Below are 20,288 nucleotides of genomic sequence, written 5' to 3' on the forward strand. Positions count from 1 at the left end.
TGGTGAAGAAGGGAAGGTGTAGATTATTCTATGATGTCAATGTGGGCCCCACTAAGCCCAAATTTTGTTATATGATTGGGCCAGGCCGGGCCTATTAAAAAATAATAAAATGCCAAGCCTGGTCTGGCCCATTGACAACCTTAGATTCTTCTTCTTCCTTGTGGGGAAGTGCAAAAAGTGTACTATTTTGGGAAGTGTTTAATGGGACCAATTAGATGATTTGGTCAAATAAAAAAAGATGGCCTAATGATGACTGAATTTAATGTAGATAGCTTAATTAACCCTTTTCATGAGCTGTTTTAGATTTTTTTGTTTAATTAATGAAATTAAGGAATGATTAAAGGATACTAATGGCTTATTAGATTCCTCTTTGCTTTTGAAGCAATTGCACCCACCACTTCAGTGTGATGTTCTTAGCTTTCTTTGTCCCAAACTGTGGGCCAAACCAAACCAATTTTCAAAAATATCTTTGGCCTTGCAGATTGGGTCTAGAAAACAAGAAGCACTAAAATTAATAGAGGGATCTTCTTGGATGGGTCCCATGTTCCCAACCAGTTGTTGGCTTCAATCAGTGGTATGGGTGTGGTGATCTAACGGTCATTGATGGATTATATGATCTAACAAATGCATTACGAAGTCGAGATATATATATATATATATATATATATAGATATATATATATATATATATATATATATAGGGTCCCGTTCAGCAACAAACATTTTGGCAAAACATTTTTCAAAACATGGGTTAGAGGTTTTGGAACGGGCTGATTTTTTGTGAGGATGATTTCTACGGTGAGGAGATCATCCTCACCAAAAATCAGCTCATTCCAAAACTTCTAACCCTAGATAACAAGTTAAAATATCGTGGACCTCCATTTTTTGTAAACCATTTTGATGAGGTTAGAAGTTTTGAAATGAGCTGATTTTTGGTGATGATGATCTCTTCACCGTAGAGATCATCCTCACCAAAAATCAGCCCATTCCAAAACCTCTAACCCATGTTTTGAAAAATGTTTGCTGCTGAACATTTCCCATATATATATATATATAGGGTCAGGTTCCTGCGACACACATTGCGACACACATATAGACAACGTGTTTGTCTTATATGGGTAAAAATGTTAGGAATGGGCTGATTTTTTGTGAGGATGATCTCTGTGATGAGGGGATCATCCTGGCAAAAAATCATCCCATTCCAAAACTTGTAACCCCATCAAAATTGATTTACAAAATTTGGACGGTCTATAATTTTTCAACAAAAATTGGACGGTCTAGAAGTTTCATAATGAGCTGATTTTTGGCAAGGATGATCTCCTCACCATAGAGATCATCCTAAAAAAAAATCAGCCCATTCCAAACATTTTTACCCATATAAGACAAAACACGTTGTCTATATGTGTGTTGAAATGGTTGTCGTTTGAACCCGACCCATATATATATATATATTTATGTGTGTGTGTGTGTGTGTGTCTTCCTGTCCAATATATATATATATATATGTATATATTTTCATGTGGCACGATCGAATAATTAATAAATTGAATTAAAGACAACAAATAGGGGGCAAAACCAAAAACGAATCCTATCCTAAATTATAACTGAAGTTGAGACTAATGGAAAATTATTATTTTTTAGCTTGTTATTTTGATTATTTAAAGATACATTTTCCTAAGGTAGTTTAATAACGATCGATTACAATCCTAGCTACAAGAAATGGTTAAGTTGAAGGTCCTAAGAGAAGTGAGGAGAAGACCTAAAAGAGTAGGGATGGAGCAATGAAAGTAGATATCAACTCATTCTTAATTAATAATATTAGACTTAGGTTTGGACAGAGTGGAACAGAGGAACACAATTCGTTTAGCTGACCCTGAATATTTGGGATAAGTCTTTGTTGTTACCTCATAGTCGAAGGATAGAGAAAATTAGACAAAAATTTCATATTTTGGACACAAAAGAACTCTATATTTGTGTTGAGAATAGCAAAATAGTTCTTTGGATCCTGAGGGTATAGTTGCCGATATATCCCATCAACAAAGATTGTATCTCTTACTATTTGTTCTCCTCAAACCTTTTGGTTTAGGGTGCCAGTGTTTGTACCCGCCAAAGAAATTTTGATGCCAAAGTTAGATTCATAGTATCCCCTTTATTGATTTTCAATGAATGTGATTGTCATTTCTACAAATCTCACCATCAGTTAAGTGTAGACGCAACATTTCCAATTTACCATTGTCAAATCCCATTCTTGTTTCGACTAGCTTTTGTGACGGGATCCCTCCAACATTGTAGATACGTACCTTAGTTTTCACATCCCAACTTCATAGGAATCTGAATTCATTTCTTCTAATGTGACTAAATGTTTGACAATCCATAGGTTGGATTAATGAGCTGACCACCCACCAAAAATCACATTAAATCCAACGGTGATAATAAGTTCTTATAATTTACTAATGTCAATAAATTCATCTCCATGTACTTGAGTCCTGAACTACAAATCATCCCATATGTTTCACCTTCACATACAATCTGCTTTTAACATAATTCACATTTTGGAAACAATAGGGGCCTCACAACTCCATATATTGTGTGCATGTGTGTGGCAAGCGTGCGAATCATGTTGCTTGTATATTGAGCATACTTATATGCATGTGTGGTCTCAAATGATTTCACGTGTACATAGCTCATCAATAGTGTTTATGGGACCATCACTTAAGACTGTGTGTCCACACAAAGTGGAACAAAACAATATGGAAAGAAGTATCTATATGTAGATGAGAACTCATGAATTGTCGGTTCACATATGTAGCCTTTCCCATAATTCTTCCCCACACACACATAAACCCAAAGACTCTTAATTCCTAAACCTTAGTGGAATCCAAGTAATGGACATTAAAGTCCCCATCAAATGGAGTGCGAGTGTGTGTGGGGGACTGAGTGGAAGAAGAAGAGGGGAAGCAAAGAAGACTACTTTAGACATGAAAAGAGAGCCTTTCATTTCTTCAAAGGTATCCAACTCTTGGGTTATTAATTTTTTACATTGGTGGATGACTCAAACCTATCAGAATGGGACACGTGTGACCTCCACATCTAGAATGTATTTAGTCCCACCAAATCAAGATTCAGGTTTGTGGTGTCATATGGTCAACATTCCTATTGAATGGTACCACATCAACATCATATATATCAATGGATGCTTTTGGAAAGTGACACATTGATGATGATGGGTTCAGGCTCTATCAAGGTCTTAATATGTAGTTGTTGCCTTCAGCAACGTTTACCATAAAAGAAATTTTAGTAGGGATCCAATACTAATTGATACATGGGTATTTTACGAAAATGGTTACTGAATCAATAATTTTTTTTTTAATATTTACAAAAATGGTCATCTATTCAATTTCACATTTTTTTTTCTTCCTACAATAATTATCTGATGTACTTGTACATTTAAAAAAACAAAAAAACAAAAACCCCTTCCTAAGAAATTGACTGTGTATATGGCCATTTTAGTAAATACAACCAAAAAAAAAAGACCGATTCAATAATTTTGACTAAATATATAATTGTTTTAGTAATTTTCCCTATATAGAATCCCCAGAAAAATACAACTAGCTTGAGCAAAAGTGATAAAAATCTTGACTGATTGAATTAGTGGATAACTCTCATAGAGTAAGAACAAATAGGTTGGTTCTCATTACTACATGTCGATCTGGCAAGACTCTTGTCATATCCATCCCGAGCCAACAAGGTATGGACAATTAAAATCCTTAATTAGCACTTCGGCCTAACAAAAATAGGCCAAACATGCTATGACGACCCCTCCTACTTGCGTCAAAGTTGTTTGGCCCCTCAAGGGTCTTTGCTTGCTAGGTCGAAACGTGCTAAGCTTCATTATTGTACTATGAGTAAGGTGGGAGGGGCCGAGAGTGGGTGCGTGGGGGTTATGTTCGTAGGGTATCACTACCAAGCTCTCACATTTATTTGAACCAACTTTGTGTTTCATTCACTATTGTGTAATAATAATAATAATAATAATAATCTTAGTTAGGAAGAACTAGTATAGAGAGGGTTCTCCAAGAAAATTAGTCATCACGAGCACTTACAAGTGCAATGTAAATGGTCATTTTGTACTGATTAAAGTAATTAGTATAAGGGTTGGGATCCAATGACTCAAAAAAAAAAAAAAAAAAAAAATCGAAATTCTCGTGATTAAAATACAAAATCTAATGATGGAATTACATGATGTACTTTTGGGTATGTGTTTTATTCAAACCATTGGATTTCCTATTTTATGGTTGGGATTTCATGATTTTTCACAATATAATGGATCCAAAGAACATCTAATTAAGAATTTAAAATCATAATGTCAAATCAATGAAAAAAATTCAATAAAAAATTTTACCCAAAAAGAAAGTTTTGCAATTTTATAATATGAAATACCCAATATGGGGAAAATATTTACCTATATGCATTGAGATTAGCGAAAGAAATTATGGAGATCTCTCTATTTTTTTTTCTTCATCAAACCTGATTTTAATGAGTTCAGTAAGTCGGTGCTGACGGGATTTAAACTCATGTTTAGTATCATCACCCAAAGACTTTACCAATTAAGTTAGCTGACACCTGCAATAAATCTCTCCCTCCCTCTCTCTCTGTTGCCTCAATTTCTATTACAACTAACAATGGTCATTGAATCCACTCTGATGCCCTAGTTAATATAGATAAAAAGTTAAATCTATTTTTTCCTTTTGCTCTTCATAAATCATTATCAAATATCATGTCTTGGTCGACAGGCCCACATTCGATTCAATTGTTTGCGGTTTTCATGATTGGGTCCAACACGATCATTCCGTTGCACTTAGTTCACGTCTCATTCAAATAGATTGGATCCAAATAGGATTAGTGGCTTTCTAAGAGTCCAAAATCAGAATGAGAGATGTAAATGGAGGATCATAACACCCATATTTTACACTTTAGGCCAGATAAATTTTTTTTAATACTACATTTCGATCTCAAACTTCGATAATGGAGGAACATTAAATCACGTTAGTAGACGGTGTAAAAAATTTGTCATCTCATCTTAGCATGAATAGTACCGACATGGGATAATTCCATATAAGTTCCTGGAGCACTTATTTGATTTATGAATCCTAGATTTAGAGTTCAAAGTTTGGTGGACCTATTAATTCACTTCGATTTACTGGTTCATGCTTCGCCGCTGTTCTTGTATTTAGTTTGACCAATATGGGGCACCATGTGCCTAAGCAACTTTCTTTCTTTTTTTCTTCCTTTTCAACTTATATATCAAACTTTTTGTAGACCAAGTAATTATGCTGTCCATTTATTTTTATTTTTTTTTAAAGTTTTGAATTATTTTTTTAACTTCTCAAAATTCATATTGTTATCTAAATTAAAAGAAACCCAATTGGAGAACGATTAACATGTTGAAGTAATAATGAAAGAAATACCGATGACTTGAGCTCCAAATTCGTGTTCCACCCATTACGATGTCTAACGTCAACTATAACAATATATACAAATCAAGACAATAAGCAAATGTACCAATTTTCTAACAATAGCTTTTCATTATCGTAACCAATGTCATCGATCTTCTCTAAGTCAATTCATTGCATATCCCGATGCCCCACGGGCATGGATGATTAGGTATCAAAATTAATCAAATTTTTTTTGTCCATTTATAATGATTTTAAAGAAAAAAAAAATTAAAAACTCTTTTAAAAGCACTTATATCAAGATATATATAAATATAAGATGTTTTGCCCCTCAATTTTGAGACAATTAGACAAGGATCTAGTAAACTGCCTTTGAAAGACTGAGCAGGGCAAACTTGTCCTCAAGAAGATTATTACTAAAACCTAACCCTAGCACAAACCCTAGTTAAGAAATGTCACTTCTCTTATCCTACTAAAACCTAACCCTAGCACAAACCCTAGTTAAGAAATGTCACTTCTCGTATCCTTCATTTGCCATGTGAGTGGGTTTCCCCAAATTCTCAATACAATGCATCATGAACTTTGCTCTTGAGTCAAAAGTCTTAGTTTGCTTTTGCTGTGAAATATAGCAACAAAGTAGAGATTGATTTTTTATGGTGAGTTGTACCACCATTTTACATGCTTTGCACCGTCCCCTTTATGGAATTTGTTGACTATTACTGCTAAAGCTGTCCAATGGATTGAATTAGACCCCAAATCCGATTTGTTCTGATAATTTTGGATACGGATCGATTATTTGGATTTCAATAAGGATCTTATCTGATTTGATAATCCATCATAGTGGTTTCGGATCAACTATTTCCCGACCAGATAGGACCCCGATTCAATAAAACATGAGAAAAAAAAATGTAATTATTCAATCTCTTATTTTATTTATTTATTTTTTATTTAATATCTTCTAATTCAAAAATTCTAATTTTCAATTATTATTATATTCAAAATCTTTTGGTTAATATTCATCTTTCGTGACTATAATCCAATTTTTTTTTCACTAATTTCTCTCAAATTTTTTCAATTTTTCTCGGATCTATCAAAGACATTAATAATTAAAAACAAAAAAGTGAAAGCATCGAAGATGAACTTAAAGTGAAGAAGAAATCGGGTTGTACTCACATCTTTCTAATTTTCGTTCTAATTTTATAATTTTTTATTATTATTATCGAATCGAATTTGAATTCAAAATCAACAAGTGTCCAATCCAATTTTTTTTTTTTTTGATAATGCAGGGTATCCCCAACACCCATTTCACGTTGGGACCAATCCTTATGGTCGCACATCCCGATCCCACGAAAATTTCTAAACATGCAATAATATAGTCTGAAGACCACATGACTAGGGAGAGCAAACCTCTTTCCCTAGTTTTAGCGTTGAGTCAACCATGGATTAATTTTAGCTCTGATAAGATATGATTTCGACCCGATCCATTGAAAGCCTAGGAACTATGATTCTATAAGCCCCTCCCAAGAGATTTTTAGTTGAATAATAATATTTTGATCGATGATCCAAATAATTGATGATTATGATTATTATATTGATTATTTTAAACTAGAAGCCATTTTGAACCCATATCTCATGGTGAGACCACAAATCATGCAAATTTGGTCTGATTAATTGCAATCGAAATGGACCAACCAACCAACAATACAATCCTGCTCCATCATCAATCAGTCACCCTTGTGTTCATCTCACGCGCGCGATTGGACCACTTTTCTTTTTAAATATTGTTAAATATAAATCAATTATGAAAAAAGCTCAAAAGGGCACAACGGCAAATTGAGATGAAGAGATTCTGGGGCACACGTACGTTGCTTCTACGGCGTTTTTTTGTCCTTGAGCGCACGTGCTTACAACTCATACTAAAACAACATTATAAACAAGCCAAGTCTAGATCCTGTAGTGAAGGAAGTAGTTAGTAACTCAACTCCAGGTTTCCTTGAGAACCACGTGGATTAAATGTCAAACTATGGATGTTTGATTCATCCTGATTTCGGTCTAGAAGTACACCAAATAGTGGGCTTAAATCTTCATGTTCCAGTGGGCCCAAAGATTGTTGTGTATATCATATAGAAGGGAAACGAAGTTGGATAATCATGGAGTACAGGATCATAACTAAAAAATGTGATTTAGGTAGACCTCTTAGGGTTTTAATGAATATTTTAGACATCCCCATGTTTCCAAAACTATTCACATATCCTTTGACGGTGGTCTTCTAGGGGATTAAGGGCAAAAGGGAAAATGGCCTAAAAACCCTTGTCTTCAACTTCTTACAAAATTCACTTTTTATTTTTTATCTCAAGAACCCATTGTCTTCGATCTTTAAGGTGACTCTTTTTCAACTTTCAAGCTTAATAATAGAGTCGTGCTAGAATGACTACGTTGACTTGTGGATGTGCGCATAGAACCATATATGCTTATCTCGAGAAAAATAGTTCTGATTCCGTGCACACATTCACGTCAACGCAATGTGAAACACAGTGTCTTGCTCAGTCACTTCAATATTTTTTTTAATAATAATATATGTTTGAATAATTCAAAGATGATATATATTTGAAAAGAAAATAAGGGTCTCCTTGCTTTCGCATGAAAAATGGGTGAGAAATCGAAATTACATAAAAATTGTATTTTTCATTGTTTGATTGTATGTTTCCATGGAAAAACGATTTTTCCACATAGATGATTTTCACTTTGAGATTGAAATTTGTTTTCTTACCCAGACCCAGGGAAAATGAAAATCCCTCAATCGATCTCCCTAATAGTCATGTGAGTTTCTCTCCCTCGCTTCTCTTATTAATTCTTTAATTTTCTTTTTCTTATTCTTTTTGTTTCTCCAAGTGCAATATTTCCATAAAATTCTAACAGCTTGAAAAATAAAATTTCAAGCAATAAATTAGACCCTTAAAGACAAGGATATTTAAGTCCTTTTAATAGTCTCTTGTAGCAGTCCTCAGTCAAAGGGGTAAGAAAATATAGGGGTATTTTAAATATTTCACCAAAGCCCGGAGTATGTCCAAATCAGCCCAAACTATTTACCACGACATCCCTAAAAAAATCCAAAATTGGAGTATAAATGGTACACCAAAAAAGAGTTTGTTGACAGATTACCTAAGCAACGTATTTCCTTTGTTTCTTTTTTTTTAATAGAAACACTACTCTCAAACGTTATTTGAGGCTCTCCATTAAACAAACACTTAGGCAATGTTTGTTTGTGTTATTTTTCAGCGCTTATTGCTGAAAAAAATTAAATTTAGCATTTTTTATCAAATAACGCGTTTGTTTACTTTATATTTTTAGCGCTTTGTTGAAAATAAGTGAAAAAAATTCAACACTATTTTGATGCTGAAAAAAAATGTTGAAGCGATAAGCACTTTACTTTTTTCGACACGAACAAGTATGCCCTTATTCTTAAAAGGATATTACCTTTTATATCCCATGGATAAGTATATAGGCACTCCACAAATTAATAAACTCACACCATGGTTAAATTATTTTATCTTATATGAGTTAAAAGTTTGGAATGAGTTGATTTTTGGTGAGAATGTTTTCCTCATTAGTATATAAGCACCCCACAAATTAATAAACCCACATCATGACTAAATTATTTTGTCTTATATGAGTTAAAAGTTTTAGAATAAGTTGATTTTTGATGAGGATGATCTCTACAATGAGGAGATCATCCTCACCAAAAATCAGCACATCCTGAAACTTCTAACCCTATCAAAATATGTTCAAGAACCATAAATCGTCCTTTTAAAAAAAAAAAACTATTTTTGACGAGTTAGAAGTTTTAAAATAGACTGATTTTTAGAGAGGATGATCTCTAGACCGTATAGGCCATCCTCACTAAAAATTTGCTCATTTTAAAAACTTTAACCCATATAAAACGAAAAAAATTGGCTATGGTGTGGGTTGCCTTTATCAATTCATAGGGTGCTTTTATAATTACATATCCTTCATTTTCATCGAAAATTATTCATCCAAAATTAAGTTATTTTAATGTTGATTTCAAATTTTGGTGACTTGTATGACATTATTATTTTTAATTTAAAATTTGTGGGCTTTTATAAATATAAATTATTATTTATAAATTGAAGATTTGAGTATTATTTATTATTTAAAAATGAATTGTATTTTAATTTTATAAGAAATAATTTATTTTATTGTGTTTGATAAGAAATAGGCATTTGAAACATGCAAACATTGTATAATATGATTGTAAGGGTAACAAAGACAATTTACAAGCTTCAGCAATGTGTAATAAACATGATTCAATATTTAAACAAGCAACTTTTTCAGCACTTAAATTCAGCGCTTAATGCTATTCAGCACTTATTTTTTTCAATTTAACAAACAACACCTTAGACATCATAGGATACTTATCTAGTTCAGCAATTATTCAGGGTTTTATGTTCATTAATTTAGATGAGTTTGGAAAATTTTAGATTTCATGCAAATGATATTTATTTTTTTTTCTCCAAAATCCATCCTCTTCAATCTCCTTAAAATCCCTATATTGTTCTTGAAATTTTTTATTTTATTATTTTATTTAATGACGGGATGTCTCGACCATTAGGCCATGTGACTAGTAGGACAAGGCAACTGACCTCTTAGAGCATCATATCTCGCTCAAATTCTTCAAGTAGATGATCCAATTGCACATATAAATCGAGATAAATCCCTGTGAGTGACCAACGAGGGATTTGAAGTCAAGACCTCTCTTTTTAGAGGGAAACTCTGGTCATTGCGTACGTCCAACACTCATTGATGTTGTTCTTGAGATTTGAAGGTTGAAGATATTAAAGACAAAATATTATCATCTTTGATGATTAATTTATAAATCATCGATTAGTTCATTGCTTTGTCAATTTAATCAATCGATCCCTTATTCTTAGAACTTTGTGATAACTTGAGATCGGAGATGTAAGATTGTGAAGAAAAATGTATCCAGAAAAACAAATTGGATAGTAAATATAGATAAAATTAAGGGTAAAAAAAAAAGCATTTTCTAGGGCTTTTAATACCTTTCATAGGGATACGTTTAATTTGGAATCCTTGGGAGTAGGGACTATCCTCTCATCTCAACCATTTGGTTGATGAAGAGCCTCAAACCTTTGAGGCTGGTATTTTCCTTCTCATTAAGACGAATATTGATTGATAAAACCTTACACAACTCCAGGAGTACAGGAACTGAACTACAACAACAATGGTACAACATCGTCACCAACACTATCTCTTTGTCGTTTTCTTTCCCATCTCTCTTTTTTTCTCTAATTCCATTCATCTCTTATGAGACTAATTGTGTAGCTTTCAACATCCCACGAGCCTACACCAGCATTTTCAAACACTCTCTCTTATCCTTTTCTCTCCAACTTCACTCTTCAATTATTTCTCTCTTTGTTTTCTCCATTACCCACTCTTCTTTCCAAACCCATACCCCAAAAATTCTCACTAAAATCAATTACACCAAATATCTCTTCTTCTTCTTCTTCTTCTTCTTCTCTATCATTGTTCTTAAATTCATGGCTCTTGTTGATACATGGTTGATTAAGGTGAAGAACGCGATCACGAACGGTCTTGATGTCGTTCGAACCACACCACCACCCAAACAAATGGTCAAGAAATCTCAAGTTGGTGTCTTAGCCTTCGAGATCGCTGGACTCATGTCGAAGCTTCTACATCTTTGGCAATCACTTTCGGATAAAAACATTGTTCGTCTTCGTCATGAAGCGATAACTCTCGAAGGAGTCCGCAAGATCGTCTCCAACGATGATACCTTTCTTCTTGGCCTAGCTTGTGCTGAATTATTTGAAAACCTAAGGCTTGTCGCCAATTCCGTCTCTAGGTTTGGCAAGCGGTGCGAGGATTCAGGTCTTCGATGTTTCGATCGTTTTTTTGAAGAGTTCGCCAATTCGGGCTGTGATCCTCATAGTTGGGTATTGAGTTGGAAAGATATGGAAGCCAAGATAAAGAAGATGGATCGATATGTGACGCAAACCACGACACTTTATATAGAAATCGAAGAACTTTCAGAGGTTGAAAATGGATTGAAGAAATTATTACAATGTGGTGATTATGAAATATTGATCAAAGAGAAGAAGGTAAGTGATTTACAACAAAAGCTCTTCTGGCAAAAACAACAGGTGAAGAATTTGAGGGAGTGTTCATTATGGAGTCGAAATTTCGACATGGTTACATCACTTCTTGGAAGATCAGTTTTCACAATTCTAGCTAGAATTAAGCTAGTTTTTGGAATCGGGCAAGGTCATTCGCTACAACGAAGCCTATCGGTATCAGCTACCGTATACCCTTCGGAGAATTCTAGTTCTTGTAATTTTGTATCAGGACCATTAATGAAGAGTAGTACATCTAAACATGATGAAAAGCACGATCACAATAATAACTTCTTCGATTCGAATTCAAAGCTACTAAAACCACCATCAACGACCTTAGGAGCAGTGGGTCTTTCTCTACACTATGCTAATTTGATCATCGTGATTGAAAAGATGATCAGATCACCTCAATTAGTCGGTGTTGATGCTCGGGATGATCTATATGCAATGTTGCCTAGTAGTATTAGAGTGTTACTAAGGGCTAGATTGAAAGGTGTAGGGTTTTCGGCTAGTGATCCTGTGCTTGCAGGAGAATGGAAAGACGCATTGGGGAGGATCTTGGGTTGGTTATCACCTTTAGCACATAACATGATTAAATGGCAAAGCGAAAGGAGTTTTGAACAACAGAATTTGACGTCGAGGACGAATGTTCTTCTTCTAACGACGCTTTACTTTGCAAATCAAGCTAAGACGGAGGCCGCTATTGCTGAGCTTCTTGTGGGACTGAATTATATATGGAGATTTGAGAGGGAGATGAATGTTAAGGCCTTGTTTGAATGCTCCAACTTCAAGGGGCACATGAATGTGCAGAGTTCCGGTTGAGTGGATGAATGTCTTTTCTTTTTCTTCTTGTCTTGGCCATTTTTTTTTCCTTCAAAAAAAAAAAAAAACTAATTTTCCTTGTTATGTTTTAATTAGATTGAGCTGGTTTGCTTGAGTTTCCTTTGATGCTAACCCTGACATGTATATGGTAGTATAGATTTATGTAAATAATAACATTTAAGAGTGAATTTTTAATGATGATTCATGGGTTTTGATTTAATTATGCAGTTTTTTTTTTTCGATGTATGTTATTAAACATATTACTTTTGTGTCATTCTCAATTTTAGTGTATAATTGGAAATATATATATATATGGATTAGGATCCGTATACATATAAAGCTACTCATAAAGCTAAAATGTGTTTTGTCTTATATGGGCAAAAATATTTGGAATGGACTAATTTTTTGTGAGGATGATCTCTATGGTGAGGAGATTGTCCTTGCCAAAAATCAGCCTATTATGAAACTTCTAGCCCCATGTTTAGAGTTGAAAAATTTTAGACCGTCCAATTTTTGTAAATCAGTTTTGATGGGGTTAGAAGCTTTGGAACGGAATGATATATATATATATAGGGTCCTGTTCAGCAACAAACATTTTGGCAAAACATTTTTCAAAACATGGGTTAGAGGTTTTGGAATGGGCTGATTTTTGGTGAGGATGATCTCTACGGTGAGGAGATCATCATCACCAAAAATCAGCCCATTCCAAAACTTCTAACCCCATCAAAAATGGTTTACAAAAAATGGACGGTCCATGATTTTTCAACTTGTAAACATGGGGCTAGAAGTTTTGGAATGGGCTGATTTTTGGTGAGGATGATCTCCTCACCGTAGAGATCATCCTCACCAAAAATCAGCCCATTCCAAAACCTCTAACCCATGTTTTGAAAAATGTTTTGCCAAAATGTTTGTTGCTGAACATTTCCCATATATATATATATATATATATAGTTTACACTTATGCTTCTTAACTCTAATAAGTATAGTTATTACTGCAATCAAACACCACATTCAAAGATTTTATTGGCCTTTTGGATCTCCCTTTTAATATCCAGATCGAAGATTATTAACTAGGGCCATTAGCGGGTTGAGCACGAGTAAACTCGTAAATGATCCAAATCATCATCATCATCAAAGCCTTATCTAAAAAATTTGGTGCCCCCTATATGATCATTTCAAAATTTATTTATTTTTACCAAAAATGGTACAAATGTTAAACTGAACTTATATTTATACCTTCATTTTATTTAAAAATTCATACAAATGGACTATTTTTTTTAATAAAAAAAGATGTCTATTTTGTTGAATATTTACCTTTATACCTTTATTTTAATATGATTTAAACCCTAAATATAGTTATGAATTTTTAGTAACTTTTTTTGTGAAAAGATGGTCTTTTATTTGAGGTTCATTAGCAGGCTAAAAAAAAGTAAGAATAATACTCAAGTGATCTAAAAGATTAATGAACTCATTTCGCACTTTGATGTGGAGGTGTGTACGAATCATAGATGCTTTCCATCGAGATACGAGTGACAAGTATCTATGATTCTGTGTGCACCTCCACATCAAGAAAGTGTGAAATGAAGTCACTCCAACACAATTGACTCTTCCGTGTGTATGAATAATGCTGAAGTGACCTCAAGATTGAACCTAACATCGCACGCCTTGACATGAAAGCGTATAGGAATCATTGAAGCTTTTCATCAAACTACACTTTCATGTCAGGGTGTGTGATGTGAGGTTAAATCTTGAGGTCACTCCAACATGACTCTAAATTAAATAAGATTTGTACTGGAGTGACTTCAAGCTGGAGTCTCATATCACACTTCATGACATGAAAGTGGATAGGAAGTATAGATGTGTTTCATCAAGATATGAGTGAAAAATCATATATCTTCCTATCAATTTTCACATGAAGTGGGATATGACGTTCAAGCTTGAGGTCACTTGAACATTGTTCAATAAATAAATACCAAAACAGGTAATTTGGCATTTTTCATGATAAATATGTTCTAAAATATTTCTAGGTGGGTAATTTCAACAAAATAGGTGACCCTTTTTGTACTTTTCCTTTGTATGCATTTGGATGTGTAGGAATCCAATGAGTATCATTTATCTTTGAAAATTTTAAAGTCCACTAATCACATCACATGCTACAGGACACTGTGTTTTGGGTGGAGTGATCACCGAATTTTATTAGTATTATAGTAAAAGAAATTTACAGTACTATCGACACCAAGATAGTTGCTTGTATCTGGGCAATATAAACCATACATTTGCCCATGATTGTTATCCCGAATTGTAGAGTTTGAGATTAGCTATGTGTGGGTCTATTTGCACACACCGAAATTATAATTTACACCCACTTTCTTGTGATACTCACCTTAATTTTAAAATAACTACCTACACACACCTATTAAATGTATTTTAACCTAAATTACTTGTTTCACTCATCTAAAGGTATCGAATCATTTTTCTTCTTCCTCTCTTTCTCATTTGTTATTGTTGTTCTTCTTCTTTACTCTAGAAAGAGTTTCAATGAAGATTTTAAACTGTGATCTTCCTTATTTTTCTTATCTTAACACTTCTAATCGAGTCGGAACCATTCTCATGAGAAGATTTTGTTTCGTAGGAACTTACCAAATCGATTTTATAATGTTCGGTAGGTACTTAGTGTAAGAGTTTCAATGGGGTTTTTAAGCTTTGATCTTACTTATTTTTCTTATCTTAACGCTTCCAATCGAGTTGGAGCCATTCTCATGAGAAAATTTTGTTTGGTAGGAACTTACCAAATCAGTTTTGTAATGCTCGATAGGTACCTACCGAATCTGGTTAGTCATATTTAAGTAGATATCTATCGAATATGCTAAAACAAGTTCGATCTAAATCTATCGAACATAACTATTAAAAAATCTTCGACGATTTTAAGTCAAAATCATCGTTTTAAGGTTTTAATAGTGGTTTTTTCATCTTTTTAATGATTAAATGCAAGAAGTAAAATGAATAAGATAACTTGAAAAAAAAAAAAAAAACTTAAAACCTAATCTCCATAGATTCAACCTCTCATAAAACTCAGAAGGAGATGAACATGAAGAAGAAGAAGAAAAATGAGAGGAAAAAATGAAGAAGAGGGGAAGGAAGGAAGAAGAAGAAAGAAAAAAAAAATGGGTTCTGAGTTTTTTGTTTAGTAGGCAGTGGTGTGTGCAATAAACCAAAATGAAAAGGTAAAATGCTAATTTAATTTTCTTTTCTTTTACAAAAATCACTTAAGTGGGTGCAATGAGTTGTTATAGTGTTTGGAAATAGATACTCATTAGCCATTCTATACAAACCAAATGACTTTAAGTATTGGAATACTTGATTGGGTGAATAATGCGATTAATAGTGGAAAAATTTACAAAAGCAAAGACTTTATCATTAAAAAATACTATAAGTTCTATAAACCTCCTGGAAGTGTTGGAAATAAGAAGTTGATCTGTGCAGTCTCTCATTTTTGTTCATTTTTAATTTTTTGCATTTGACAGGAAACACTTCTCATGTATGCTAATTTGAACTGTGAAAATGCTTTTGAATGCCAAAACGTGATAAGTGTGGAAATTTGAATTTTATTGAGATTCTTTGATGAATATTACAAAAGTCCCAATAGGGTATTTATAGACTTTACATCAATTAAGATATATGAAAACTACCTAATATAAATATTCTAGAATATCCTAATTGATATATTCTAAATATCAATATATATTCTAAAATATCCTCCATCACAACCTTCCATTTGTGATGAGATATACTAACAATGATACAATGTATCTCATGCATCTTAATATAATGCATCTTATTCTCTAACAGTAAGTGCTTTCCGAAAGCATTTCCAAGCGCTACCTCAACATTTTCAATATATTGTTGTTTCCCCTTTTGATCTATTGAGGTGGTTTTGCAGATTTATCATTGTTTTCACTAATAAATCCACCTTAATTAAGAAGCAAGATTGGTTGTTTATGGACATTTTCCGGGCAGAATATTGGAAATTAAACCTAATTCAACCATATTTTGAGAATTATTAGAAATAATTTCTAGAAAATTTGTGTCTGTTTCTAGATTCATTCTCAAGAAATTTCCATGCAACCTTATTTTCCAACTTGGAGTTTAAGAGAAAACCATTGTAAGGTTGCCAAATTCACTTATATATGCTTGCGGTCGCTTGGGCACACATACACAGATTTTTCTAAGCAATCTAACATCTCAAGATGCACATCAGTGCCAAACCTCTGTTAAATTCCCTAAAAGGCATTGGTACAATACTTGCCAAAGAGCCTTGGTGGTGCTATCATTGTGATGTATTCGAGGTCTTGGATTGATCGAAAAATCTTCCACACAAACCATAGATGAATTTGTTCCTATGTCTTGTATTTTTCCGTCAATTATACTATAAGAATGATCATATTCATAACCTTGGCAATTTTGAACCAATAAGCGATGAAAGTCCGGAGGTCGTGATCTCGATACCCAGAATGAGCATTAATTGCTTGAGGCCACCCATGAGGGTGCACCCTCACTTACCTGGTGTGTGTGATTTGTGAGCGTTGCATGTGTCCAAGGGAAGAGAGCCACACGCCTTGGACTAGCCTCTAGCTCTTCTGGTCCCACTAGTCGGACGTAAGTTTGGATTCCCCATCATAAAAAAAAAAAAAAAGAATGATCATGTTTGAAGTCGTTAACTACAAGAAGGGGTGCACCTAACTCTATGCAACTTCAATCTTGAAAAAAAGAAAAGAAAGAAGAGGATTCTCTTTGGTATATCTAAGGGCGGATGTAGAGGAGAATAAATAGCTTGAAATGCATATATGTTACCTGGTTTGCAACTTGGTTCAATCTATATGATCTGATTTGATCCTTTCTTGCAAAATTTAGGAAGAAATAACCTAATTTGGCTACTTAAAGTTCATTCTCTAAAGTGAGTTGTAATTTGGAGGTTCTTTGGAAGAAGAGTAAAATGGATTGAAAGAGGAATCATTTGGCTCAAAGCCTAGTCCAAACTTCAAACTATGTTTTTTATCTTTTCTCTATGTAATTAAGGTTAAATAACCTAATTCGGCTACAATTCATGATATGGGCTGTAAGTTGAGGTTAGGTAAAATGAATGCATACTTCACAATTTGGTTCAATCTATGTAGGGGTGTCAAAATGGATTAGGTTTTGTTCAACTTGGGCTCGAACTAGATATAATCTGATAAGGGTTAGAGATCAGGTTCATAATTCATATAAGGAAAAAAAAAGTTTCAATGGTGTATTTAAATTCCACTTCGATGATCAAGTTAATTGAAAGTCTAACAGAGTAACAAGGATCTCATAGTAAATATTGATGTTCCTGGCCCCTTTTATAATGAAGTCCTTTGGACATCTAAGAGTCCATCTTTCTCTAAGTGGTCATAGTTGCACGTGTGGTTGTTTCATGCTCGTGTAGGTCATCTCCTTGCCATCCCAACCCTAAAAGTGTCACGATTTTGTCTACGAAGTCAGCTTATGGTTTCAAAAGATGTTTTTTGATTGAATAATGCTTTTCTCACTCCCCCCTCTACTCTCCTAATGTGGTATGTGTTAGAACCGTAGATTTTATTCCTCGAGATACACAATTTCTTATGTTTATGGGGATGTGTGGTTGTGCATCCCGAGGAGAGAAAATCTACGGTTATGTAGAATGCCATGTAGGGAGAGTAGAGGTGGAGTGTGTCAAAGGGGGGAGTCAGAAAATCACTGACTCTTTTTTATTTGTTGGGAAGATCTCGGGTTGGCTCCTTTTGTTTCAGCTCCGAATTAATGCATGGATTATCCCATCTCAAATATGGTCAAGTCGAGACTACAGGTTTTTTTGACTCATATATTTGTGAGCAATCAAGTAGTTAGGGTTTTGAGCTGGTCAAGGTCTGCCAAAGCCCATCCCACAACCTAAACATAAAAAACCCATGTTTGTCTATGGGCTAATTTTCCAGGCCCAAGCCCATATCATGATTATTGGAAAAAGACCACCTCATAGGGATCAATAGCAGGGGAAATGTTTGCTTGGAGATCTATAGTGAATTTGTTTTATTTGCAACTTAGTTAAACTAAGAACATTAAATAATATACTTAAAGTGAAACCCTTTCCTTACTAACCTAGTAAGATTTTGAGCTTACTAAGGGCCGCTTTGCTCAAATGGATTACCACTTCAGCAATCCAACAACACAGCCCTCTAAAGTTTCATCGAAAAACTCAGATAAAAAAAAAAAAATTCAAAAATTCAAAAAAAAATTTCTTTTGAACTAGATCTAAGATTTTGAAAATAGATAGTTGTCGAACTTCTACATAACTCCCAAACTTAAAAATGAAATTCGATGGTGAAAAATAGCTTCTTTTTTTGTTTTGTTTTGTTGAAAATTCATTGAATTTCATCTTCTACGACCCTAAAGCATGGGATCATGTTTTTGGATGCCGAGAGGTGAGCCCGAGGATCCTTAGTAAGGGTGAAATCCTTAAGAAGGTAGCTAGAAGTAAGTGCACTTTATTGATGGTTTTGAAGAATTACATGTTAATTATTTTATCACTTTTTCATTCAAATTTAATTTTCTTTCATCTTGGACTAATTAATGGATATCTGGCACGGACTGGATTCTTCCCACAAAATATTGGGTTTTTCTAAAAGTTTTCGTCCAGTCCAATCAAAACCTGGGTTGGGCTTGGATTGAAGTTTTATGGTAACTACCAAGGAGATAGCTAACCCTCTGGGTTTTCAAATTGATCACATAAACTTCCAACTTCTCGCCCAAAACCCTTGTTTTTTTTTTGACCTAAAATTAATTGTCTTCAACCTTTAGAGAAAAAATTAGATTTATCAGTGTACCTTCGATTTTTAGTTCTGCAATCAACTCCCGATTTTTTTTCTCTAAAAAACATGGTTGTACCCTTGATTTATTTGGCAAAGCCCTCTTTATAATTAAAAAAAAAACTTTTATTTGGGCGTACTAGCTAGGGCCTTCCTTGAAAAAGAGAGAGGTCTTGAGTTCAAGCCCCCTTATTGGCCACCTATGAGTATTTATCCTAGTTTACTTGGTATGTGTGGTTCGTGAGGTATCGCATGTACCCGAGGGATTTGGATATGGTGCTCTAAGAAGTCAGTTGCCTCACCCCATTGTTAATCGGGCTTCCAGGTCTGAACACCCCTGTCATAAATGAAAAATAATACATTTTTTTGTTTATTGTTTAGTTTCATTGATTAAGAGAATTTATATTGCAATACTAACTTTTACATATAACACACCAATTAATTGAAATTACTCCCAAAATCAAGAGATACCACATATCTCTTTGTACTAAGGTTTTCTACTTCTATATCTTTTAGAAATCCTAAGAGAAGAAAACTTTGATAAAGAGAAAAAGAGGAAGAACTTCTCTTTGAAACTTCAATTAAAATAAGAAAAAGAAATGAAGATTCGATCTTTTGAAAATAGAATAAATGAGGATGGGATTATTAAAAACAAAGAATGGCTATCCACATCTTAGATAGATTATTTGTTTTGAAAAATTTGTGGTATAAGTAAAAGTTAGTGTGAAAAATGAAAATTCTATTGATTTATTTGATGGTTCTTAATCCTTACTTGAAATCTCTCCACCATAGTGCTATTGAGGGAATATCTTCATCTATCATAGAAAACTATGGTCAAAGAGGTATCTCAAGATACACACCAAAATCCAAGATAGATGTGAAAATTTCCCTAAAAATCTATATAATAAAATGCAATGGTGGACCCCACTTACTTAAAATTTTGTAAGGTTTATAGATCGAGAAAAGGGAATAAGGTCAATACAATCC

The 20,288-nt window shown here is 33.8% G+C and overlaps 1 protein-coding gene across 1 annotated transcript; it reads left to right on the forward strand.

The window, feature by feature from the left end:
- Window positions 1-10,732: 10,732 nt before the first annotated feature.
- LOC147393536 (protein PSK SIMULATOR 3-like) lies at window positions 10,733-12,661 on the forward strand. Its single transcript, XM_086454981.1, has one exon. It carries the CDS (start codon window positions 11,029-11,031, stop codon window positions 12,439-12,441), a length of 1,413 nt encoding a protein of 470 aa, XP_086311107.1. The 5' UTR covers window positions 10,733-11,028; the 3' UTR covers window positions 12,442-12,661.
- Window positions 12,662-20,288: the final 7,627 nt, after the last annotated feature.

This window comes from Akebia trifoliata, chromosome 10 (genome assembly GCF_017979445.1).
Source record: "Akebia trifoliata isolate Shusen 1 chromosome 10, ASM1797944v1, whole genome shotgun sequence".
Taxonomy (NCBI): Eukaryota; Viridiplantae; Streptophyta; class Magnoliopsida; order Ranunculales; family Lardizabalaceae; genus Akebia; species Akebia trifoliata.

What these genes read in the sequence shown, in the direction of transcription:
- LOC147393536 (XM_086454981.1), top strand. Translation starts at nt 11,029, where the DNA reads ATGGCTCTTGTTGATACATGGTTGATTAAGGTGAAGAACGCGATCACG.